Source organism: Lutzomyia longipalpis, chromosome 2 (assembly GCF_024334085.1).
Source record: "Lutzomyia longipalpis isolate SR_M1_2022 chromosome 2, ASM2433408v1".
NCBI lineage: Eukaryota > Metazoa > Arthropoda > Insecta > Diptera > Psychodidae > Lutzomyia > Lutzomyia longipalpis.
The window spans coordinates 7,240,257-7,266,690 of record NC_074708.1 but is presented as its reverse complement, the minus strand read 5'-3'; the positions used below and the strand labels follow the sequence as shown (position 1 = coordinate 7,266,690).

Here is a 26,434-nt window from a genome sequence, read left to right as displayed (position 1 = left end):
CTTATGTAAATTGGTATACTCTTTCCTTCTCCATCAACTGGGCATTTGTGTGGAATGCGACTCAGGCCATTCCTTTTGTGCCATATTTTCGAGTCAATACATTGCCATAAAAATAATGTTGTGCTTTTTTGAAAATGTTTAAAGAACGGGAGAATCGCCGACTCTTTCGATGGTTTTCACTTTAAGTTTGCATAAAAGAAATCGCGCCCAAAACAAATCCCCGTGCGATGTTCTTTGGTAATTTTTAGTAAACAAGCTCTCAAAAGAAACCGATATGTTTCGGGAGAAAGAAACTTTCTCAGAAAAATATTATCTTCATCATTTCTTGCTTAATTTATTTTACTCAAAGTTTAGGGGAGGATGTGCTAAAAACGACCTTTGATCATTTTTTTTCATTTAGTCAGCGTATATAAGAAAAATGTGATCAAGAAAATAGGCTAAGCGAAAGCTGAGAAATTTTCTATTCATAATTTAGCCAATTCTAAATTATGTTCTGTACGTTAAATATGTAAATAACATATAAATAACATTCCTGTGAAATGAATACTTTCTTTTTCTTTTCACATAAGAGAGTCAAAAGAAAATTATGCCAAAAAATCTACAAAAAAAATTTAGGTTAGAATTTCAACAGTTTGAGGTTAGATTTCCTCAAATCATTTTATATTAGAAACAACATAAAATCAAATGCAGAAAGTCATTCCATTTAGCCCATCCTCTACTTAATTATGTAAGCAAATTGAGGTATGATTTCCATTATATTAATTAGCAATAATTTTCGAGTAAGGAACGACCATTCAATAAAATAATTTATTACCAATTTTCAACCATTTTTTGAGAACAAGGCTACTTGATCACGACAAAGTAAAGCATTACCCAATTATCTGCAAAATAATTTAATTTGCAGAACACGCGAAGTTATAAACGATGTCATAAAATTTAACTTTATTTTTTTCGGATAAAAAAGTCTTTATGTTTTGACTGGTGAGTTTGTGAAAATATCCCAATATTGGGAGATACTCAAATTAATATTTTTGTTAATATAGCGCAATAATAAGTCATGCGAAAAACTAATTTGAGATCATAATAAAGATGCTAAGTCATATTAAATTTTTATTATGAAAGTAATATTAAGGGGAAAAGCTACTTGAAAGATTTAAGAAATAGGATAATGTGAATTTATTGGAAATTTTATAGAAAAACATGTAAAATTAACCGAGAAATTAATCACTCTCAAAATTTCTGTATTAACCCATGTTTAGCCATGCTTTTGGAATTTTTTTTAAACAATCCTTTAAAATGTATTTTCTAAAAAAAAATTAAGTAATTATTGCAAGACCGTTAAACTTTAAATTTTAAATTTTAAACGTATTTTTATGGCGTTTCGGAAATATTTAGCTCCTTCTTCGGGTTCAGAAAGATAAATTTGTTTGTAAGCAATTTTCACTTGTCTTTGTTTGAATATTCAAAATTCCTCCCTTTCGGCTGATGTTTTTTGAGACAATTAGAAGTTTTTATGCTTAATCGTAACTTAACGTAAAATACAGTCGACACCTTGTTGTTAAAATTTTTAAATTTAATATAAAATTTACGTTTTAATTAAGAGAAAAATTTATATCTTCTCAACCAGAAAGACAAAGCTAAATATCCAAATTTAAAATGAATCATTTCTGTGGAAAGAATTGAGAGCAAATTGCGAAATCTCTTCATTGTCCTACGCTCAAAAAATGAAACAAATCTTTTATGGATTTTTTGAAGGATCTTGCAAAAAAAACCGGCATTTCAAAATGAAGAAAAAAGGCAATATCCTTGAAAAAAAATACAATTTCCCGTCAATTCTCGAGGAAAGCAATAAAAGAATGGTGCATGGTGAGTCATGAATAAAATCTGGAAGTCATAATTTAAATTTTATTCAATTAGTGTTATAAAGTAATAGGAATTTGCACACTTGTGAACCCATTTAAGCTCTCTTGAGAACATCCCACGCAGTCTTTTTTTGTCATTCAACATCTACCTCCAAACCTCTGCTATTTTTTTCGTTTTTATCTTACGAAATATCATATCGGAAATATAATATTTCTCTATCTCTGTGTTAGCCCTGCGACAGCCACCTTTTGCATGGCTCTAACGTTGATGAAATGTGTTAAATTTTCTTGTAAATTGACTCATCGTGACGCGCTTTTCATCGTCAATTCCGGATTTCACTTCTCTCTACCATATATATATTGCCTGTCTCAGTCCCACCCAATGCACTTAACTGAGTTTCTCGAGCAAGAAATTGGGAAATTGAGCTGCATTCAATTTTTCTTTCCTTCAATATATCTCTCACCGTGTGGACAGCATGAAGGTTTTTCAGTTTAAAAAAAACTTTTCATGTGAATAGTTCAAAAAATTACAACACTAACGAAAATTCCTCCCTCTCTGTTAAAAGTGGTTTGTACTTTGCTTATATAGTAGAGAATAAAGGTGAAAGTGAATCATTCAGTGTAATTTTTATTATTATTTCAGGAAGGGGAATTTTTTTCTTCATCTTTTAGCATCGTCTCGAAGAGCCGCATGTGAAGCACAAGGAGAAAGAAAAAAAAATTGTACAAATGGGAATCAAATCCAAATAATTGAATTGAAAGAAAAGTTTTTATTCTTTTTCCTCTCTATTGATTTGATTACCCACCTCTATAATGCGAAGACAGGCACTCTAATAGCGTCTGTGAGAGATTTCTTCGATGCTCTGATGGGGAATTAAAATGAAAACTGGGACACCTTTCATGTGACCATGTGTGATGAATTTCACACAAATGATTTAATATTTCTTCTCTCTCTCTGATATTTCTTCACTCAACTAAATTCGAAACATCACTGCGCGTGCTTTTTTGCGTGTGTGTCCACATACAATTTTGTGAGATGCTCATTAGATACCCCACTGCTCCCCCCGCCTCAATACCCAAAAGGAGATGCCAAAATAAGAAGAAGAAGAAAAAAAGAGTAAATGAAGATGAAAAAAAAGACATAATACAATGCTGACCATCGCGCGCACCTCAATGGGGCAGTGGAACATGAAATTACACAATTGCATTGCAAGTCTATATTTCTTGCATGAATTACATAGCTCACGAGAATCCATTTTAGCTCAATGTGGGGAACAAAAGGCCGCGCATTGAGGCAAATAAAAAAATCTGTCCAAAAAATCTTGAGACAACAAAATATTTTTGTGCAAGCATCAACAAAAATTCACAGAGACTTCTTGCATCTTCTGCACCTCTCATCAAGAGTAATTTCAGCGCGATGTTTCATTGTGCCATTGCAAAATTGCAACGAAAATTGTGTTAGAGATGATGTGAGGTAGGTAGTTATAATCAGTGTGTGGATAGATTTTTTTCCCACCCACAAAATCCACGCAAATTCCTTCAACACCCCGATAAGACATAGTAATGCGTGCGAGCATACACAGCAGACACACGGTCGCAGATTGCAAAGCCAATAATCACTTTCACTCAATGCCCCGCATAACATAAAACTAACATACCTAAAAATCTAATTTTCCATTCAGCAATTCCAAGAAATGCTCCAAAAAGTTTAGTAAACAAAATTAAAATGTTTTTTTCAAGGTAAGCCAAGTCAGCCAGAGAACGTAAGACTAATAATGATGTTAACATAATGCTGCTTATATTTTCCTCGCATAGAAGCTGAAAAATTAACGGTTTTCCCACCGTATATCATAATAAGATTGTTGCACTGTGAATGCTAATTTTTATGTCTTATCTATGATCTCATTTACATTGATGATGCTCAGACATATTTTCCAGTCTTTTAGATAAAATATTTGCACGGAATTTGCAAGCAAATTCTTTTTAAAAATAATTATCCTAATTATTTCACTGATTTTTTTTTGCAAAGGAGTTTAATCATTTTAAGGCTTTTGAAACTTTTTTAGAAGACGCACGCATGAATCTAGAATTTTCAGTAAAAAAATAGATCTCAGCCATTTTTAATCACTTAAAGAAATAATAAATAATACGAATCATTTTATGGTATGTGTCTTGACTATCATTAATGACTTTTTCACTATAATGCAAAATCAAACAAGAGCTAAAACAGAACAGATAAAACAAAAAGAATAACTACAGAATCGAGATTATTTTCTTCCAAATTTTATTTTTAAAAATAAGTCAATAGAAAAAGCTTTAAAATGAATAAACTCCTTTGATGATACACTGCTGAATGATTAATTACATCGCTACTAATTTTGAAAGGTAATGTACCTTATAAATATTCCTATTTTACTCGCAACTTTACAATAAATAATCAACACAGGCAATTAACACTTTCATTTTATGATAAAATCACATTTTTAAAAGGCATCAAATTAAGTCCATATAGCCCTATTAATTTGAATGTATGTACCTGTATCTTATAAGAGAAAGTCAATTAGTTGTGTTTTTTCCACTGGAAACCGTAACTAGGTGATAATAAATTTATGGCTTGTTATATAGAAAAGTCTTGGTTACTAACAAAATCCAACCATGAGTGGACCCCTTTTGAAATATAGATTAAGAATTGTTGAATTCATACTAAAAATACTCATTGGGAATTTTTTTTTTTAATATTAATCTCAAGATAATTTTCCCAAATTGCGCTTTTCTTAAAAAAAAATCCATAATCTCTTCACTGAAGGCTGGTTATTGTTACGAACGCAGCGATTAGCCTAAATAATATTTCCTTTGGAGATTAAGAAATTTTAAATTCAAATTAAAGAAACAAATTTCAATAAATTGAAGGGAAATTGCAAGAATTTTATTTATTTGAAGAAAAATTCCAAATCTGTCAAAGTTAATGCAAGAAAATTGAATTGAAAATATGAGAAAAAATTTTCTTGGCACAATGTATAACTTTGGCTCTTTTGAATAAAATTTCATACATAGCTGCGTTGGAAAATGTGAAAACCGCGTGTATTGTCTAAAGTTGAAAACATGCCTTTTAGCTACTCAATTTGCATGTAAAGTTTAAATTTTTCAATAGAGGAAAATATTCAGGGCTACTTTTGCATAACAAGATTTAATATCCATTTGTTAGTCAAACGTTACACACAAATAAATATATATTAAGAGTGAATCATGAGCTTAGTTGAGCTTGTATGGCAGAATATGTTGCAAGATTTATGATAATTTCAAGATTTTAGGAATCTTAGGTTTAGGATTTTCTAAAAAAAAAATTATATCGATTTATCGATATCGTCTACGGAGAATACGCATATTTTGAAAAAAAAAATTTTATAAATGACTTATTTTCACAACAAAAGAAACAATAATAGAACTCGCTACAATCTTAATAATAACTAGACTAATTGTACGTTACGACTTCTCTATTACAGGTTTATGAATAAAGGATTAGCAAATCCTTCATCATGCGAGTAGAGTACGAAGAAAACATTGAAAGGAACACAATTTCGTGAATGATGGAGGTTCTTTAACGCAGAACGCCTTCTCTTACACACTAATCCCTTCAATTGACCAAATCAACTATGAGAAAAGGACATTTTAGTGAGGGTATTAAACTTATAAATCGCCCCAAAACACGCCAGGTTGGTAAGTGTGACGAATTATTTATGAATTTACGTGAAATTACCTAATTCTTCGCTGCGTGACTCCAAGAATTTTGTCGCCTTCTTCCGGGTGAGACAGACACAACTTTTTTTGTTGCTATATAGGTAAATTTTTGCTCACAATTCTACCAGCTTCCGGCCTTCTGACGGTCACTCTTTGGGATTTACCAGATGTTTAAAGCTACTAGCTTTGCAACTCCAGACAACAATCCTCACAATTGTTTTTCCTGGAGATACTGCTGCTTGGTGGAGCTCACGGTGGGAGTAGAGTGAACGACAAGATTGAATGCTGCGAAACTTCTTGCGCGAGAACTCGCTTGAATGTGACACGCTTTGCGAGTGGAGGTCGCGATGGAATTTTTGGTCTCTTGCACAGATTTATCTCTGTGCCTGATTACGAAATACTTCCGCACAGAACACGTTCATGAGAAAATGGCACTGGGGAGCTCTTGCACCAGGAACACAACAACAACAAAAAATTGTGGAATTCTACCCTAATGGGACTACTACACTTTACTATATCCTCTTGTGTGCACAACCATATCCGGAGCACTCTTCGTCTTGACAGCTCAAATGACACTTCCTGTCAATTGCGTTTCTTAATCCTTTCGCTTGAATTTTGCCCTCCTGCGCAAATTCCAAATTGAGCTCTCTCTACTTTGGGGGAGCACCAGAGAAAATCCAATTAACTAAAAATGCGAACACTTTAGAATATACCTCGCGGGCCTATGAGCTGTGCTTCCCGAGCTGAAGTCTCAAAACGGTGTGACACTTTTTGCACGAGAAGTTCGATTTTATGTGAGATCCTTGAACGACCTCCGTTCATGTCGACTAATCTAAAAGTACTCACAGCTCTAGCACTTTTTCCCTAATCGCACCTCTTCTTGATCTTTTATTTTATTTGTGCCTATATCTCCTATTTACACATTGAAACTCAGTGCACCACCTCCAATCAACTCTGGCTCACCACTATTTAATTTCCAGCATTTCCAACGTATACGTTCGCACACAGCTCCCACACTCTTTCGTCTCTCATTACTCAATGTACTGCGAATCGATTTTTCTTTATCACTCAACAATCGATTGGTTGATAGTTTTTTGCAACAATACTATCGATAGTTTCCAAAGCCTAACATGGTTTTTTAAAACAATTTTACCACAATGCTAAAAATTATTAAATCTTGCTGCTCTCTTGACTTTTAAATGTATTTTTAAAATCATATTTTACAAAAATAAATTTTATAATTTTTTTTAAATCCTTTTAAAAATTCGATGGGTATTCCAAAAATTAGGGTTTTTGAATATCGAACGCGCAGCAACTGAAAACTTTTGCGAGAAATTTCATTTTGATGCCAAGAGGTAGCGCTAAAGCTTTTCAAGAAGCTTTTTCTTGCAGACACTTCAAACGTAATGAACGTTAGGAAATGAACACACTACCAATAAAAAGTTTCCGGATGAGAAATAAATTGAGAATATTTATTACTACTTTGAGAGATTTTTGAAAACTTATCAAATCTTTATCTTTCGGCAACCATTTTGGCAAATCTATAAAAATGAACTTTTTTTTTTACAATTTTCACTAATTTTCTACTTAAACTCTTATCGTTTTTGACAAAAATATAATTTTCCAAATAGGATAAGGTTTTCAAAATCAATTGATTACAGCAGGAATAGATAGATAGTTATTGAATTTTCCAATAAATAATCCTGTTTTTGGTCACCTAGAAACTTTTTCATCGTAGTGTAATATAAGGAGAATAACAATAAGAAAAGAAATATTCTTCCTCCAAACACAATTAGCGAATTTCATTGGAATTCCAAGCAAAGCCCGCGAATATATTAAATCATCCATATCGCAGAGTTTGAAATTGAACACACAGACATGATGCAAAACATGTACGCTTTTTTTGTCCGTTGCCTTTTTATTTATTTTTTGTCCAACCATCCTTTATATTCCACCAATGTGATGTTGTATGCAGAATATACTTTAAGACGCCGAGAATAACAATGTCATGTTCACAAAAATGACGTGTTAATTTTCAGAGAAAGAATTTTAAATAAAAAAAAATGAGAGGAAAAAATTAAATCATCGCACAGAAGATTGGCACCAACGAAGAATGCGTGAATTGAAAAAAGAAGAGAATAAAATGCACAAAAATATGTAAAGGGCATTTAAGTTTAACTGTAAATGCCAACTTATTATATATAATTTATATATAATTTTGGTAATTCTTGCAAATTGAAATAAGCTTCTTTTCTCCAGGAATAATTTTTTTCGTGAATATTTGGTATGGTCAAGAATTCAGCGAAAGGAATTTTGTATAACGAGGGCTGCATTGTAAAACCGGCTAAGTCGGTTCGGAGCTCACACCGACTTAGCCGGTTTTACAATGCAGCCCTCGATAAAAATTATTTTTATTTCATTTTTTGTTATATAAATTATGATTACGTCTACGGCAGACTTATTAGAATCTAGAGGAGCTACAGAAAATCTAACTCTTTATCTGTATGGTTAAAGCAATGCTGCATATGCTTCGTGTAATTAATGGAAAATTATATAAAGGCGTTTCTTAAATCAATTTTTCGTTTTTCTTTTTTAAAGTTGATCCTAAAGAAAGATAGGAAGTTTTAAACACTTTTGAATTTTTTTGACTTTCTGCATGAATTTTTCGTCTAATAATTATAGCTATAGTTTGACACCAACAAATATGAATAGACTCCTTTTTAAAGCAATTCTATCCAAAAGAAAAGAATACGAATTATCACTCTAATCGATATTTTCTGTAACATTTTTTATCATTATCATATTCATTACAAATTAATTTAAAGAATTTAATTAATAAGAAAAATAATAAAGAACATCAAGAGGATTTATTAAAAGAAAAGAACTTCTCAGTTTGTAAATAAAGTGTCTGGATGAAATATAGCTTCTTATTACTCCGTCTTTTTTTTTGCTCCACAGAGTGCAGAAGCCACTTGAGTACCGCAAGACTAAAAATAAATTCAAATCTCTTTAATTATAAAACAGTGCGCGCGAGAATGTTGATCTGAGAGTATACTGAAGACCCTTGAGGGAATTCACACGGGTGTTGCAATAAAGAATAATCCGAGAATCTTTAATTCAATTCTAAAACTCTCACTTGCTTTCTTGTAAACATGAGAAATTTCTTTTTCCTTTTCCACTTCGTTTTTCTTCTCTAATGCAGCAAAATAAATTCGCGTGTCTCGCGCCTCGGTGGAATGGAACATATAAATAATTTGAGTGTCTCACAGAACATTTCTGCTTGTCGCCATGAAATCATCTCTGTGCGAGGATAAAGAGGAAATCTTCTACATTTCCTCACTTGTTGTTCTTATTGTGGGTGGTGCATTGAATATTGCTGTGCTTCTGGGTATTGTGAGGCGTATTAAAGTGTCTGGTTAGTGGAAAAGTATTTTTTTCTTACTTAGAAGGAAAATCGTTAATTTAAAATAACGAAAAATTTATTTGTGGATTTTTTGTAGGAGTTTTTTGCTTCATATTGCAAATTATGCTGTGTGATATGATTTCTCTGTGGATCTTTCCGCTCAAACAATGGATTTTGGCGGATTTCTGTGCACTAACCATTGGTGTGGAGATTCTCCTAGGTACTGCTGTAACGTACCTAGTTATAGCAGTGAATTTTCACGCAGTCTCCCTGCACAATCTAGCAGTTTGTCAGCAGCGAAGGCACGAGAACCTAGCAGCGGTTCGTGCGCAAGATGAGTGCAATAACGAGGAAAGCGCGGGAAATGAGACGAAAGAGCGAAGAACCCTCACAATTGACTACAATCGCATGAAAAGGAGCATTTCGGCTATTCTACCCACCGCATCAATCTGGCTACTGGCCACATCAATAGCCCTACCACATGTCGTATCACTTCACACCTCAGAGAGCACGAGTAATTCATGCTGCTCCCTCGGCGTACACATTCCCCACCTCAAACCAATGATATTTATCGTGGTGATTGTCCTCCAAATAGCTCTTCCCACCCTCTTTGGCATCTGTGGGATTTTCTTCGTCAGCTCAAAACTCACAGCATTCCAATTAGACCTCACCGTGTGCAAATTGGCGGAAAATGTCAAGGAGATTCTGATTTTTTCCCTCATTCTCACCACCACCTTCATCCTTGTGAGCCTCCACAGCAACACCTTAAGATTCCTCGGAATTCTCCCCCAGTCCACCTACTCCAAACTCCTCTCCATTGCCCATTCATTCATGCCCGCCATTAGACCCATCATCTACTTGACCACCTTGAAGCACTTAAGAAGAAGTATCATGATGTTCTTCACTCCCTGATCCACCCGCTTCACAGCTCAAGCATCCACCCACACACACACCCCCCAAAGACAGTGAGAGAGAAAGAAAAGACTTCCAAGGAAGCAATTTTGTGGCCCGTGTGTATTTAATTAGCATTTATTGTGACAAAGATCTGGGCCTCTGTGACCTCGTGAAAAGCTATAAATTTAATTTGATAACCACCAATGAAATAAATTGGTTCTACTATTTCTTTTTATTGATTTCACATTAGAACCGAATGTTAAGAAAAAAAAACCAAAAATGTACGTACATAGTTCATTTTTAATTTAAAATTAAATTTTGTGACGAAAAGATAGAGAAAATAATAAAATTTCAATGAATATTGATAAAGAAACTTGGTCTATAAGTGCACAAGTACTTGAGTTTAAAAGAAAAACTTATCTGTAAAGCTGATTAAAGGTCTATCATGTTAGTTTTATCAAATACTCGCTGCTTTGGAGTCACTAACTCTTTAAATTGAATTAAATTTGAACGAAAAAACAATGAGTCCGTATATTGTGTATAATGTCCTTTTACCAAAGTTCAAAAGTGTTTGAATTTAACGATAATAATGAGCGTCAAAGGTTTAATTTTATTTTTTATAAAAAAGTTTTTATTTAGATAATTTTTAAAGGTAGTTCAGAAAATTTTCCAAACACTAAAATTTATTTAGGAGATCTGTATGTAAAATTAAGGAATAAATAATTCATAACAATGAAATATAAGTAAAATAAGTTTTCTTTTCACCCTTTTGCAAAGCTATTTTGAAACTTTCCTCAAAGTAGATTTTCTAAGCTTTTATTGAACGGATTTTTTCATGTATAGGTGCAAATAAAAGAGAAGACATTAGCGTAAAATATCTCATTTATGTTTACTTCTTCTTTGTACTTTTACGCCATTGTTTACACTCTTTAAGTAATGACCCTTTTAATGCATAACTTGGATACTTTTCTTACGCAGAAGAAAATGAAAAATTATTTTTATCAAAAATTAATTCTTACCAAACGACTTTTCTTAAGTTCTGTGCGATCCGTGGGAATTCTTTTCCTCATTCCAATTTTGGGCGATGTCTCATCTTACTTTTACAACTTATTTCATCATAAGTCGTTTTATAGCCGATCGAAACGACCAAAGAATACAAAATGAACGTAAAAAACGCGTTCATTTGTGAAACACACTCCTCTACAGTGTAACATGGTACTAAAATTATGAAATAATTAGCGAACATAATAGCATGTTGCTGTGTGTATTTTTTTTTAAACGGAGGATGTTCTATGAATGAATAATCCAAAAAAAGAGTAAAGTTTGTTGGCATGGAAAGTGTATTTTAATTATAAAAGAACTACAATTGCGTCATCTTATTCCTCTTCTTCTATCTTTGTCCATTCATGAACATTTTTTGTGTGTGAGAAGTTGCGTGTTTATTTGTAGTTTAATTACTTTCTATAAATATGTTCACATGACATTCATATTAAAATAAATCATTGAAAAAATATCGAATGATTGTACCTTCATTGTAAATTTCACTCGTTTAATTTATTATTGCAGCATATTTTTTTTTTATTTTAAATAAGGTGGGGAATGAAAAAGGAATTAGGAAATCGCAATAAATTTGAAAATTGGACACGTGTGTCAATATAAACAAGTGTGGCAAAATGTACAAAGTAGTGTTGCTTGACGTTGCACTTTGAATACAAAATCATGCTTTGTTGCTAATCTCTGCATCAATTTAAATTCAAAGAATCATTCTTCCGGTGGAAGCTGAGTGGGGACGATTAATGAAAGAATTTCAATCCTTTTTTGATCCCAAAAAATTAATATTTACAAATCATAAACCAAATAATCTTAGGAAGTCACATATTTTTGCTTCTTGTGAATTTTGATAAAGCAAATTTCTTGTCTAAATAGTCTTCAAATTAGCAGATAATGAGTTTGTGGGGAATGAGGAAAATTGTGAAATTGTGAATCTTGTGATACAACCAGCAAAAAAGTCCCAATTATGTACCATTTGTTTTAGGCAACAATCTCAAGAATGGAGATAAAAAGATGAGAGACGTAAACAACGGCGTGAGTGTTGACTTTGTAAAAAAAAATGAAGATATTTTTGGAATTTTTTCATGATCATGTCTTTTGTAGCTCTTTATTTTTTTCTTCTAAGAATTCGAGTAGCAAAAGTTCCTTGAGATTATCTAAAATTTTCCACTCTTAAACTTTTTTTTATTAGCAAGACCAACAAAAAAAGAAGCTTACACGTGCCATTCATTTTACCTAATAATACAGGCTATACTCGTCGCCCCAATTCAATTGGGAGCAATGAAATTAATGACAGTTTTGGAATACAATTAAGGCGCTAACACAGAGCGAGTTCATCGCTAAAGTTTTCTCCTCTCGCAATGATGTTTTTTTTTTTCACTCTATTCTATATAGCTAAACTTATGTTACGTATCCAATGGCGGGAGTGATAGTGATAGTGACACAGGAAAGGTCGCGTGTCACTTGTAAAACAATTTATTTTAATTGTAATACTCCACACAATCTCACGACACTTTAGCTAAATATTTTAATCTAATATTCGTCTTGTAATTAAAAATGCTTGTTCACATTCCTTAATTTGTTTATCACTTTTTTCCATGCGTTTTTTTGTACCATCACGATACCTGTCTTGTTTTCATGCAAAATAAGGCGCCTTCCGTCGTGGAGACATGTTAATTTATATTATTTACAGAGCTATTCTGTAAGGAATAATTGCTATTGAAAGTGATGGATGAGTTGAGAAAATTCCAAAGAAAAATATATTGAAGGGTTCGGAATTTTAAAAGCGGGTTTTGTAATATTATTGCATTCCAACTTAAGCAATACAAATGAAAAAGATTTTTAAAAAAAATCAAAAATTCTTGAGAAAAGCTTCCATAAATTGAGTTTTTTTCATGGGATAAAATTAACGAGAAAGACTTTACGATATTTAGGGAAGTCTTCAGAAAAAGGAAAAGGGTTTAAAAATTTCCTAAACAATTGAAGTAACATCAGCTTGGGAATTTAAGATTAAACCAAACAATAAACTAAACAATAACTCATTCAAAAAAAAAACTTAAAAATTATGTAAGTTTACGTACAGACAGCTTAACTTCAGATCAGTAAAGATTGACCTCAAATAGGAAGCATTAAGGACGCTACTTGTTGTTTAAGTGATTTTTTAGTGATTCGTAAAATTAAAATGGCTGTAGAACCTAACGGCCATTTTGAAAATGTTTAAAAATGCAACAAATCCAATTTCAAGCTTTTTGTTTTTGCTTCTGATGCAGATACAATGCTAATTCTAATATACAACAGCCATACTCTTAATAGATAATACCATAGTCCATTCAATTATAAACTTAGACCCTCTAGCGGCCATTTTGAAATTTTCCTCAAAACTATGCTCTCATTATTTAAATGTAATCTAGGTACAAAAAAAAACAAGAACTGAAGTAAAATTTTCAACTCTCTGCTTTAATTGAAGGAAAATACGAGAAAATTGGGTGAAAATCTCAAAAAGGGTACGAGCGCGTAATCTTTAACATTAAATTGAAGTTGAGACTTTAATGAATCCCAGAGCCAAATGTGCTACAATATAGATTTCGATTTACTACCCATTTTACCTCGGAAACTCTCTCCTTTTTTTTCGTAAAAAATCAATAGGAATTAACATCAACCCCGAAGGAATCAATTGTAAAGTGTTTTCAGCAGTAAATCCTTCTTAGCTGTGTGGATGGGAAGGAGGTGTAAGGAGAATGCTCTTGAATTTCTCCGTGAGGGTGCTATGTATATTGGGTGTATGTAATATAAATATACCTATTAATTGGTGTAAGAGGGAACATCGACTGGAGACTCCTGAAACACGTAAGTACAGCTCAGCCTATCTTATAAGATGCCTATTTTCTCAACACAAAATTCCATTCCAATTTTATATTGTCTATTTGTGAATATAATGTCTATTATATTTTCTTAAGACACGCTAAGATGACTTTTAGAGGGTCGGACTTAGGTCAGATCACTATGGACATTAGTTTGCAAAATTAGCGCGCGCGAAATCTGAATGTTAGAGAGAGATGGGATAGAGAACATTCCATTTGTGGGGGCTTGTGCTTTTGCTGCACATTCCAGTGTTTGTATATCAATGGTGTTTCCTCTTTTATCGGTCATAGCCGATGGAATGCATTCACCCCCATTGCTGTATACCACCCTCAACCTCCCCATATATGTAGTTGGTCCATATATCTCCATTCTCTCTCGCTCTGTGTATCTCTACGTATATTGCCATGGCACATGCGAGAGAGAGCGCCTGGAGTAATGTTGTATATAAGTACCCATAATATGTTTTTGTTGAGAGATTGAGATCGAATTCCGGCCCATGGAAACCCACTCTCACGAGAAGCGCGTATAACATTATTTGAGAACACCAGCATGGTGTGTTTGTGTATAAAATGCGCGAAATGTGAGCCCCACGAGAGTTGATCGAGTCAAGGAGCTCACACCAAATACCAGTTGATTGCAGGCCTCTGCTCTTCACACATCGTCTCCCCAACTTGGGCACAACTAGTAGCATCCACCACCAAAACACTCTGTGTGCGTTTGAGAAAACTAATTCCCTGCTAAACTACTTGTGTACATTATAAAATCTCCTCCCGAGAGTTTGTGAGTAACAATTTCTGCCGATTGTGATTCAATTAAATCCCATTCTCGCCATCATTTACCATTCCAAAGGAACCTGACATTGATTGTGCTCTCGTTTGCCCCGCACAGGCCATTCTATTCTACGTTTTGCCTATTTAGCACGTATTTTTTGGCCATTTATTGGGGCGCAATAGTGTGTTGAATTTACTTCACTGGAAATCATGGACAATAAGAAAAAAAATAAAAAATAAATAAAACCGTGTGATGTGGTCTGATAAGACGACAAATCAGTTGTGTGTCTCGGAAGTTTTTGCGTGTGATGTGAGCACACGGTGAAGGAAAAAAAATCTCTCTCGCTCCTAATCACTTTTGCAAGCAAAAATCTCCCAACAAAAGTGATGAAAAGCAGAAAATTCTTTTTTCATCCAAATTACCTGATAAGACACTTTTTTTCTTCAAAAGCAAACATTGAAGAGAGATTTTTTTCTAATTAAGATCCCAAAATAAACATACTAAAAAATAATCTCTAACCAGTGGGACAGTGCACAAGAAAAAAGAATGAATATTTATCAGCCTTGGATTATGTAGTATAACACCAAGAATAAGAAGAAAAGTAGAGGAAAAAAAGAACTCTCAGAGATATATTTAAAAATGTTTTTCACGTACAAAATAATATTAAATTTTCATACGGCGGTGAGCGTGAGAGAAACTGGAATAATTGAGGAAATCAGGGAACCCTCACCTCCAACCCCCTCATTCCAAACCACCCTTGTGTGGACGTGATTCTCATTAACAAATATTGTATTTAGCATTCACATCAATTCATTAGGGGAGGACTCACGCCGTATATATGTACTATATTTAATTTAATTAAAAATTCATCAATAACTTTGTATGTTTTGCATTAATTGATCATTAAAATATTATATATTTTTGAAACTGAAATTTTATCAGTAAATTGCCAATAAAAGGCGTAAAATATTGTGTTATTGATATTAAGTGATTGTGGCGCAATATTTTATTCAGTTCATGCATTTTCGTTTATTAAGTCCTCCTTGTTTTTGTTTAAAATTCACAGAGGGAGATTTTTTTAAATGTGATAATTTTGAATGGAAAAAGATGGTTAAATAACGTAGAAAAAAGGAGTTATGGTTACAACGATCGTAAAGGAACAATTATAGATGAAAAATCAATTATTATTCTTCTGGAATTATGTTCTCTAATTCACAAAGAAAACTGAAAAAAAAATTCAAGAGATTTCTTAAAAGAATTTTAAGAATTTTTGGGGAAAGCTGAGTCTCTGGAGAATATCAAAGCAAGCAACTATTACTTTAAACATTTAAAATTTATTATTTTAATAGGTTCATTATTTATTATATTTTTTACTAATTTTTTATTCAAGTGAAAGTTTCATAATCAAATTATATTTCAAAACGGATAAGAATTCTCTCAAAAATTATTTGGAAAACCTTTAAACTAAATCAGAGTAATTTCTTAACCAAGAAAGATTTCTTTCACCGGTATATAAAATAAAAGAAGTCTATTCACCTTAATTCAGTACATTCCCTCATTGAAAAACACATATAATACACCCAAGAGACAATCTTCTAAGGGAATAAAACATTCAAGATAAACCAAACTTTTCAACTGTTTTCAACTGAATTCAACTTAGAAAGATTTCCTTAAGAAAATGTTAAAGCCACGCCCCCATTGTACCATTAGACTTTTCTCTTAAACTGCATAGAACATAATATGTACCCATGCTTTGAATGATGAAAAAACCTTAAAGTTTTGAGAACTTAAACTTTAAAGGGAAAAAAAAGTTATCACTTTACCTTCACTGGTTCGAATTTTCTTAAAAGTCACTACATGAATAAAAGTGAATAGACTCCTTTCTCAGTTGAATAAAATTATGAGCAACTTCCACGATGAAAGAAAAATAATTTCCAGTTACTTTCCATGCTTTTACTATTCTGTACTAAACCGAGAAAATTCTGAACTGCTTTGAGACATTCTAGGTATAGGGGAGACCGGGGTAAAAATAGTCATTTTGGAATTTTCAAATGTCAATTTCTCCCAAAATATAAATCGGAAAAATCGGAAAAAATTAGGGTGCAAAGCCCTACCAACCTATAATTTTTGACAGTAATTTGGAGGTTATCCGATCAGTACTTTAGGAGTTAAAAAAGAAAATAAATTTTTGGCCCATTTCCCAAACTTTTGCGTATTGAGAAAAACGCGTTTTCCGAACATTTCCTTCAGCAGTTTTCCCATCTGATAATTTTTCTCACTAGCTGGATTAGTGCAGAAAATGTTGCCAAGGTGTATTCTTCAATAACTTTTAATGATTTTTCTCTGCAATTTTCTGAATCAAAACATACCCCTTGGGGTAGATCTAGTCATCCCATGTAAATCATATGGGAGTTCGAAATTTTTGACATATTTTCTATCCATTTGTTGCAAAATGGCGTGATTGAGAAAATCGCAAAATTCTCTGTTTTAGTGCGTATAAAAGTGAAATTCCTTGTCGTGAATCAAAAGGGGAGAAGTTTAGCTATCAACTACTGTCAATCTCTCAGGTGGGAAATCATTGGAAATGTCGGAAAATTCGACCGACTTTATTTAGCCAACTGGTGACTATATTTACCCGCCGCGTTTAAAAAAAGTCAGAAGCGGAAGGGTTTAGGAAAAGCTCGAAAACTCATATTTCCCGTGGAGATAGAGAAAAGTGGTCTGAGACAAAGTTGTAGGCCAGGAAATTTCCTATAAGAATGACCTATCGAGGAAATTTTCTTGCCCTTGGGGAATCCTGCAGATAAGGATTTACGCAAATTGACTATTTTTACCCCGGTCTCCCCTACCTTTAAATGTTTTCTTTTGGCATAAACAATGAATAAATTTCAAGTTTGTTCATTACCTAAATTAAGTGTTAGAAAAGAGATAAAAAGAAAACTGTTTAGTTCACAAAATCATGAGGAGAATTCTCTCTCTTTTTAAAACATTTAAAAATCTTTCACCTTTTTTTAACAAAAATGAAAAGAAAATTCAGAGAGAAACTTCTATGAGTATGTAATGAGACACAGGAGCATTTTATGCTGCTATATGTGTGCCATATATATACGCGGAATCCAGGAAGAGAAAAGAGTCTTTTTGCAACAACACTTTCCCCATTCACCTCACTCTATCACATCACGTTCCCATGTCTGTGAGCTTCCAGAGACATCCGGATGGGAGATCCGGGGCGGAAATTAATTCTCGATAGTGCTGAGAATGAACGCTCAATCACTTGGATTGACTGTATGTGTGTGTGTTGCAGGAATAAATCGTGAAAAGATGCCGGGTCTCACTCCAGAGCAAATTGAAATCGTCAAGAGCACGTGGCAACTCGTTGCGAAGGCACCCGAGGATGCTGGTGAGGCCATTCTGATGCGCTTCTTTGAGAAATTCCCCGACAATCAAAAGTACTTCCCATTCCGCAATGTACCCCGAGAGAATCTCAAAGGGAGCGTCATGTTTCGGAGTCACGCAGGACGTGTTGTAGCTGGTGAGTATTTTTTTTCTGGGGGTATTTTTTCAAAATTCAATTTGCATTTTTTTCATGAGATTTAAATTGCTTTTGGGTTGTTTGTGTATACGCCAACAGTGTTCCAGAAAGCTGTTGATGCCTTCAACACCGCCGATCCGGTGGCAACACTCGTTGAAATTTGGACTGAGATCGCACGAACACACTTCCGCAGACAAATTAAGCAGAAATCCTTTGATGTGAGTTGAAAGAATCCTTTCATTTTTCTTTCCTTCGGGAATTTCATTATAAAATAATTTCTTTTTTGATTCAATTTAAACGTTTTGAGAGGGAAAAAAGATTAAATTAAATATTAAATTCTTCCTTGAAAAAAAAAAAACAAAACAGGAGCTGAAAGAGGTAGTCCTCGAAATCTTAACTGCTGCATGCAATCTCGATGAGGTGCAGCAAACTGCCTGGGCTGTGACATTGGACACAATCTTCGGAATAATCTCAAAAGAGCTTGCAAATCTCGCTGAATCATCCCAGTGAAAGGATATCGCATTTCTTTTTTCCACATAACACGTCGAAAATTTGTTATACTACCACGTTAATATATTAGATGTAAAAGCACAAAAAAATTACATTTTTTTCTTACATTCATCGTTTAGGCAGATTAAAAAAAAAGACAGGATCTCCCAGGTAATAGGGAGCTCTCAGGAAGTTTTTATTTAGTGACTGGGGGAGGGGGGTTGTTAGATTTTTTTTGCCTCCTGCACAGGGCGGAAGAGTTGCCTTTAGGAGATGTTACGGTACTGCGTGAAGAGATTGTAGAGCACTCTGAGGGTGGATTTTAGGTCCATATTTACAATATCCTCAGGACGAGCTTTGGGCTTTGGCAAACCCACATCCTGCATGAGTTCAAAGGCAAATGCCACATTGTGGACCATCTGATCGGTATCCTTTGGTGTCAAATGAAAATCATACAATGGCACAAAGAAACCACCGAGAACACCCATCAAGAGGCACAAGTAGACACCATCCCTGAAGTCTGTACTCAAATCAGCCACCTCAAAGTTCAGCTTATTCAGGTGTTTGTTCACAAAAGTCACCAAAGACTGCAGGAAAAAGAGGAGTCAAACCCCCGGAAAAACATCACATAATGTTCTCCCTCCTATGCAAAAGAAAAACCCCAACAAAAAAAAATACAAGAAATTCTCTCACCCTCTTCACAACAGCCAACTTATCGGGTACATGATCGAAAAGAGTATCAAATGCATCCGGTTCGCATCTCATACCAACATCATCATATTGTGCCGTCAACTGTTCCTGATACTTTCTGCAATGAGCCAAAAAAAAGAAGCAGAGAAATTCCTCAATATCCATACAGACCACCAACTCTTAACTTAAAAGACGCTCACGTATTAGTTGTTTATTTCCTTCAAGACAATTTAACTTAATTACCTCTCCTAACTAAACAACACAAAGAAATACAACAATAAAAAAAAAACGAACGAAGCAATTACCACATAATAAACAAATTTTGTATTTGTACAATTGCCACACCTCATTTTAGTAAATAAATATTTGCTATTCAGCTTTGCGTGAATTTTTTTTAAGCAACCCCGCATTTGCTTTTTGGGTATTAATATCGTTTGAACGAGAGGAGCAAAAGATTAGATTATAAATAGATAGAATACTTTGAATTCAAGGGGCAAACACTTGAAAATTCATTTGATTTTTTTAAAAAAGATTTTTGCAAAGTTAAATATTTACTTTGAAGCTTTGAATCTTTGCTAAAAGGCAAGAAGACAGAAGATATAAAACCCAAAATTGCGAATATTCTCAAGAGTTTAAGAATATTCTAATCATTTAACAATTTGAGAATAATCATAGATTAATTAAATAAGATTTAACAAACAAAACAATTTGATTTATTAAAAATACTTCTCCAATATTTATCAATTCAAAAGGAGTTGATGGCAGAATGTATGAAGGATGATCCTCTATCGCAGAACAATTTTAACCCATCTCATCTTGTAGGGGAACATAAAAAATAGAAGAATCGCGAGAGAAACTCCCCAATATCCACTGGGATCACATAGAAAAGTGCAGTGAAAGTACAGTCCGGGAAAACATAACCTCAATTTTGGAACACCATTGAAATGAATAGGAAGACCTTTATTATGTTCGACCAGCGTGGCATCGGGACCTCTTGAGCTTCTTTATAACCTTCCCAACCTTTCCTGCCTACCCGGATGAAGATTTGAATGATTTTTGCTTTACAACTTTTGTCTTTCCGGACTTCTCGTTGTTGAGTTTTTTTTTCTCTTGGAGTGCTTTCCCTTGGAACTGTAATCGACAGTTTTGTGTAAAGTAACAAAGCTTTCCGAGGGCCTACTTTAACGTTCAAGGTGAGTTTCCGGGAAGCTTCCCGCAAGGCCCCAGAATTCAATTTCTCTCTCATTTTTGTAGATTCATCCTTATGGATGTAATTTCAGCCTAAAGGCGGCCAAGCATGATGATGATGATGATGACAAAGCCTCCGGATCAGCTCCTCTTGTGGTGCTCAACAGCCTTTCTGGCCAAGGGAAACATCTGAAGCTTATGGCACAGATGTTGCAGAATATGTTTCCCACAATTAACGTGTCCACATGAAGATGATGCTGAATATTTCAAAGAGGGAGTTGGAGCGGAGTCAGATCGGAATCTTCTTGCCCCCGTAGATCCAAAACGTCCACCCAAGTACAGGAAACGCCCTGCTGTTGAGCCCATATCCAAGAGAAAGCACTCCAAGAGAAAAAAAAACTCAACAACGAGAAGTCCGGAAAGACAAAAGTTGTAAAGCAAAAATCATTCAAATCTTCATTCGGGTAGGCAGGAAAGGTTGGGAAGGTTATAAAGAAGCTCAAGAGGTCCCGATGCCACGCTGGTCGAACATAATAAAGGTCTTCCTATTCATTTCAATGGTGTTCCAAAATTGAGGTTATGTTTTCCCGGACTGTACTTTCACTGCACTTTTCTATGTGATCCCAGTGGATATTGGGGAGTTTCTCTCGCGATTCTTCTATTTTTTATGTTCCCCTACAAGATGAGATGGGTTGAAATTGTTCTGCGATAGAGGATCATCCTTCATACATTCTGCCATCAACTCCTTTGCACATTAATTGCAATTAAAGAAATTTTAATAACTTTTTTATCTAAATAGATTTATTTTATTTTGTTCGGAAAAAAATCATTAAAACGATCATCTTGGTGCTTTCAGCGACGTCTCGGTTTATTTAAAACCATCATCAGGCTTTAAATAAACCGAAACATCGTTGAAAACGCTTAAACAATCGTTTAACTGAATGTTCCCGAACATAAATTAAGGAAAAATTAGAATTCCAGTATTAATTCTTAATTGAACCCCTTTTTAAAATATTCTGCTAAAAAATAGCACAAGAACCATGAAATTGTACGATTTGTTAGCCCCTTATTTTAAGGAAAATTAGCATTCATGCACAAATTGAAAGAAAATACTTCAATTAGCTCTCTAAATGGAAAATTTTAAAGGCCACCAGTTTCACAAAGCATTATTTCCACAATACTTTAGTAAATAAGCTATTAATGCCTAGAATATTCCACAAATTGTGAGGAAATGGTGGAATGTAGGACAAAAGGATTTTTGTGATAAATATTTAGATTCACATTTTGCAAAAGAAAAATAAAGTGAATTTATTTCTGGTTCTTCTGAGATGATTTGCCGTATTTTAATTCTTTCAAAAGGAGCATAAATAAATTAATGTCAACAATTAAAAAATGAAGTATCACAGCTAATAAAAACTTAAAAACAAGGTAATAAATTTCGATGCATTATCCGCGTGATGCAATGTTCATTTAACTTAATCTTACTTTACTTAATTCTCGGGGGAAAGAATTAAAAGATAACATTTACATTAGCCAGAGGAATAAATACATAAAACACACAGATAGCGCAATCATTAATCATTATCTAACAAACAAAACATAAAGATTTTTTGTCTCTAAATTGAACCTAAAGTTGAGGATTTTTTTGTGGGGGAATATATCAAAGAATTTGCCCGCCTCATGGTTGATTAATTTGCAAAATTACTTCAATCAATTTTGCATAATTTTCCTTTGATGATAAACCCCAAAATTTGTCTAAATAAATTGTCTTCTTGCAATGAAAAAAATCTCAGTTTGAGATTTTTTTTTATTCCATTTAATAGACAATGATTAATTTTGTTGGACAGCAAGGTCTTGAGCACCTCTCAAGCGCTTCAGAGATAAACAAAACTGATTTTATGGCAGATGTTTTAGGTAAAGGAAATTGAAGCGAGCAACAAAAGGGTTTAACTACAATATTCCACGAGGTTCATGCAAATTAGCCAGTTACTGCGCTGTAGAATTTCAATGGCAAATTCCCATATTTTTGGCCACAAATGTGAATTTCTGTATTGAACTGTCTGTCAATCAAAACGAGCAAAAGCAAAAAAGAATCAAGAGATCTTCCCCCCAACACATATGGTTCCATTTTCCTCTCAATTATGGAGCTTTTAGGGAACATTTTTTTATGCCTCTCACATTTACCTGAATTATATTATCACCCAAAAAGCATTAAGCAATTAACTGGTGTAATCGATATAGCGCCAGCAAAGAGATAACAACACCGAACTATTCAATGGGCAAAATGGAAAATGAATAGCGCTTGTAATTGGTTTTGAGATTAGGCAGAAGCGCGGTTGAAAGTATAAACAAACCATCGGTGAGGTCCCACAGCGATTTAAAGGTATTATTGATTGATGGTGCATCGCAGGGAAAGTAACAAATGAATGGTTAGTTAATTAAAATGCAAATAATTAGGATGCATTTTGATATAATTAATTTTGCCCCAATGTGCATGATTTATGCATTTCATTACACACATAGGTACGCAATTTTAATTTTTAATCCATTCAAATTTTTTTTTGCATTTGGATGCATTTTCATGCTTGAAAAATCAAGTATTTTCCCAATTTTCCCATTTAAATTGAAGCACAGAAATAAAATTTGGCACAGAAAATTATTCAATCTCTTAAATTAAGAGCACTTTTAAAATTTGATTCCTAATTTAATAGTTCTTAACGAGATGGCATAAGAAAAATACTTTCCTCTCACTCTGGCATTTTGTGTAGGTGAGTTTTTTTTGAGTGTATGCGTGAAATGTTTGTTTGAACTTTAACGAACTTTTTTTTTGTTTTTCCAAAAATGCGTTTTTTCTTGTTTTTTTCCAATTTTTTGGGCATAAGACGCATTCTTGGGACTTCTGGGGCACTTATGGATGCTCCGGGACCCCCGGGGAGCTCCTCCGTGCTGAAATTGGGCCTGGCTGAAATTTTGACGGTTGGTTTACAAATTTTAAAGTTTTGACGGTTGGGGATTTTACACGCACTTTTTTTCCCGGAAATGGATTTTCGTGACTTTTGGAATTTTTTATGCCAATCGACGCGGCGTCGCTTCCTGGTCATAAAAAAACACAATTTCCCCGGAAAACTCAGTGGAAAATGCGAGAAAATTGCGAAAAACTGAATGTGTGAGGGAGACGGATAGCTGTAAAATGCATCCATCTCATTTTCCCTTCAAGAAAATGTACCAAAAAGGGCGCCAAATTCAAAAATTCGCAAAAAATACATAAAAATTATATGGGGGCGCTACTAAGGGGGGCTCTGGACGGGAAATGAATGTCATTGGTAAAATCCGCCTAGTGCCAGTAGTCTCTGTACCAAATTTCATCGCGATCGGACCAACGGTGTAGATTTGTACAGACACGAAATTTTTTAATTATTATATAGATGAATAAAAACGTTTAAAATGTTTTCAGAAATGATTTAAATTACTTTAAAAAAAATTAATTGAAGACAAATTGTAGAATTATTTCTGATGGGAAAACCCTTTTAACCCTTTAACGTCCAACGTGAAACATAAAAACATTGAAACATGCGCTCTTTTATCACGATTTCTATTCTATGATTTTTTTTTAGAGGACTTTTCTCACTCAGAACGTCTTCTTTGACCCCTTATGCGTGAATTTGATGCATTTGTAACATGGAAAAACAATTACATTCATAAATAATTGAAAAAATAAAATGTTTCACGTTTGGGTCAGCGTATGACCCAAAAAACCTTAAAGGGTTAAAGTTAAAAATAAATTCAAAACAACGTTTTTAAGTTCCTCAATTAAGTCGTTTAGTACAGCCATTCCCAAATTTCATTTTAATCTAATACAGAATTTTTTAACCTTTGGAATGCGGAGGCCTTGGTAGTTACGTAGAATGCGAAGGTGGGGTCGTTGAACGACCCCAAAAAGAAAGCCAATTTTCTCCCAAACTATACAACCTGAAGTTGTCGGGTTAGTGCCTATAGATTCCTTATATAGTCCTCTTGCACCCTGCACCACAAATTCGCCGCCCTAAAATACTTAGAAGGAGATATTAGGGAAAAACATTTTTCAATCATTTTTCACAATTTTTTTTGAGAAATTTGCCAAGAAACTGCAATTTTTTTTTCACTCTTCCCCACATTCCCCTCACTTCCCGCAACGTGATAAATGGCAATATTTCTCGAATATTCTTTATTGTTTTGCACATTTACATGCTTCTAATTATGTTTTGTGTTGTTTATGCTCTAAAAAATTTTCCGCAGCATGACCGTTACACCAATTTTTGAATTCCCTTCTTCTACATTTTCCTTAATAACTTTTCTTGTGGTGGTCGGATTGAGCTGAAATTTTTACACAACCTCCTCAGATAACCAAAGAACTTATTTCCAAAAGATGGGAATGGTATCTTTTATATTTATGGAGATATAACACGAAATATAGCGCTGGGGTCGTTCAACGACCCCGCTCCGCATTCCAAGGGTTAAGCAACAAAACACAACAAAAATGTCCAAACTATCCCCATAAGACGGTATCAAGAAGGAAATTTAAAATACAGGAAAAAATGAAATATTTTACTCACTGTGCGCTGAGTTGAGTCCCATTCTTCTGGACAATAACGACAGTCACGTAGACATTGTCCGGAAGACGAACAGGAGCCCGGAAATGACGCACCAGGGCAACGAGGAGATGCAGAATGGCCACGAGATTCTTCGAATGGACACTCTCAACGGTCCATTTGGGGGTCTTGTGGTGGAAACCCAGCGTCTGCAGAGAATTTACATGAATAAATGACCTTAATTTGTAACATCTGGCGGGAAACTTACATGATTGACAGCTTGAAGGACAATCTTTAGCTTCTGCCTCTGCCCCTCCTCGGATTGCGTCACTTCCTGCACATCCAACTTGCGATGGGTCAGCTTCTCCCACAATTTCTGCAACACTTGCCCATCGTACAAGTCCTCCTCGATGTTCTTCACAATAATCCTCTGGTCAGCAAGCTCATCATTAATCCAGTTGACGAGAACTTCCAGCAACTTCTTCACGGCGGGATCATTGAGCGATTGAGGCTGAATCATCGCACGTTGCTCATTGTCACCCAAATTGTAATCCTCAGCGGGGATTATGGGAGCATTGGGATTCCCTGGGGAGTCAATGGCATTCTTCCCTTCCTCCTGAACTTCTTGGACTGCAATGAAAATGAGTGAAAAGTTAAAGATTAAATTTTCCTCTCTTCTTGCGTAGGTGGTGCCCTGGAAAAATCCCCAAAACTTCCTTCTTCCTTTATTTCTTCCACCTCAATGTTTCCTTTCACATTATTTACACTCAAATTGTTAAGAATTCATTCAGAAAAATCAAGCAAGTGCAAGAAAATTGGGAAAATAAATAAATCTTTGCCCCATATTTTTGCCCTTTTATGGAAGTTGGGTTTTTCTCATGAAAAATTCCACTGTAATTTTGAAGGAATTACAAATAAAACAACACACTGAGGTCCTACCTTCCTTGATCCTCTTTTTCCTGCCAAGAGTACCAATTTTATCCCAAATACTCTCGTCCTTATCGGGAGTTTTTGGGGAACGAGGAGATTTTGGGCGAGACGACGACATTATTTGTCAACTGAATGAAGTTTGCGCTGAAACGCGGAGTGAAGTTTGCAGAAGTATGTGGTACAAAAGTCGAAGTTTAAATTCTTTTGTGTAACGGAAATTGTTTTTTTGCAAATTAGATTTTTAGAATCAATTCGATTTGATTTAATTTTAATTAATACAGAAAAGTTAATTAAGCCGATTAAATAATTGAAATAACCTCAGCATTGTCTCTTTTCTGATTGATTTACCAATTTCTTTTGAATGAGACAAAATGTGCAAAGAAATAAAACTAATAGAGGTAGGAGAGGAATTGTTTTCTAAGACTTCCGCTTATATCTAAATCTAAGTCCGCTTTTA

The 26,434-nt window shown here is 34.2% G+C and overlaps 6 protein-coding genes across 8 annotated transcripts in view; 3 read left to right on the top strand and 3 right to left on the bottom strand.

The window, feature by feature from the left end:
• Positions 1–6,640, bottom strand: part of LOC129789040 (beta-1,3-galactosyltransferase 1-like) — a 28,948-nt gene extending 22,308 nt beyond the window's left edge. Inside the window, exon 1 of one of the 2 annotated variants that reach the window (XR_008750418.1) lies at positions 5,620–6,618. The gene's annotated coding sequence lies outside the window, so the exon portion shown is untranslated. Of the gene's footprint in view, positions 1–5,619 lie in introns of both variants that reach the window. The other variant, XM_055825655.1, reaches the window with a different exon arrangement.
• LOC129788976 (dachshund homolog 2) overlaps positions 1–26,434 on the bottom strand; it is a 1,190,888-nt gene that overhangs the window by 688,975 nt on the left and 475,479 nt on the right. The gene's annotated exons all lie outside the window — the stretch shown is intronic.
• The window catches only part of LOC129788985 (uncharacterized), a 511,890-nt gene that overhangs the window by 230,946 nt on the left and 254,510 nt on the right, over positions 1–26,434 (top strand). The window lies entirely within an intron of this gene.
• On the top strand, positions 8,677–10,479 carry LOC129789090 (uncharacterized). The gene is made up of 2 exons (XM_055825729.1): positions 8,677–9,015; positions 9,101–10,479. The coding sequence occupies exons 1-2, from the start codon at positions 8,889–8,891 to the stop codon at positions 9,913–9,915; spliced, it is 942 nt and encodes a 313-aa protein (XP_055681704.1). The 5' UTR covers positions 8,677–8,888; the 3' UTR covers positions 9,916–10,479.
• Positions 11,858–18,714, top strand: LOC129789137 (globin CTT-VIIA). 2 transcript variants are annotated; one of them, XM_055825791.1, is made up of 5 exons: positions 11,858–11,982; positions 13,594–13,794; positions 17,885–18,112; positions 18,212–18,330; positions 18,479–18,714. In XM_055825791.1, exons 2-5 carry the CDS (start codon positions 13,686–13,688, stop codon positions 18,620–18,622), a joined length of 600 nt encoding a protein of 199 aa, XP_055681766.1. In that variant the 5' UTR covers positions 11,858–11,982; positions 13,594–13,685; the 3' UTR covers positions 18,623–18,714. The 2 variants fall into 2 exon arrangements, with proteins under 2 accessions (XP_055681766.1, XP_055681767.1); XM_055825792.1 differs by lacking the exons at positions 11,858–11,982; positions 13,594–13,794 and adding an exon at positions 14,418–14,589.
• LOC129789074 (beta-parvin) lies at positions 18,664–26,098 on the bottom strand. The gene is made up of 5 exons (XM_055825709.1): positions 25,987–26,098; positions 25,316–25,677; positions 25,072–25,256; positions 19,295–19,409; positions 18,664–19,188 (listed from the first exon to the last, which is right to left on the bottom strand). The coding sequence occupies exons 1-5, from the start codon at positions 26,093–26,095 to the stop codon at positions 18,868–18,870; spliced, it is 1,092 nt and encodes a 363-aa protein (XP_055681684.1). The 5' UTR covers positions 26,096–26,098; the 3' UTR covers positions 18,664–18,867.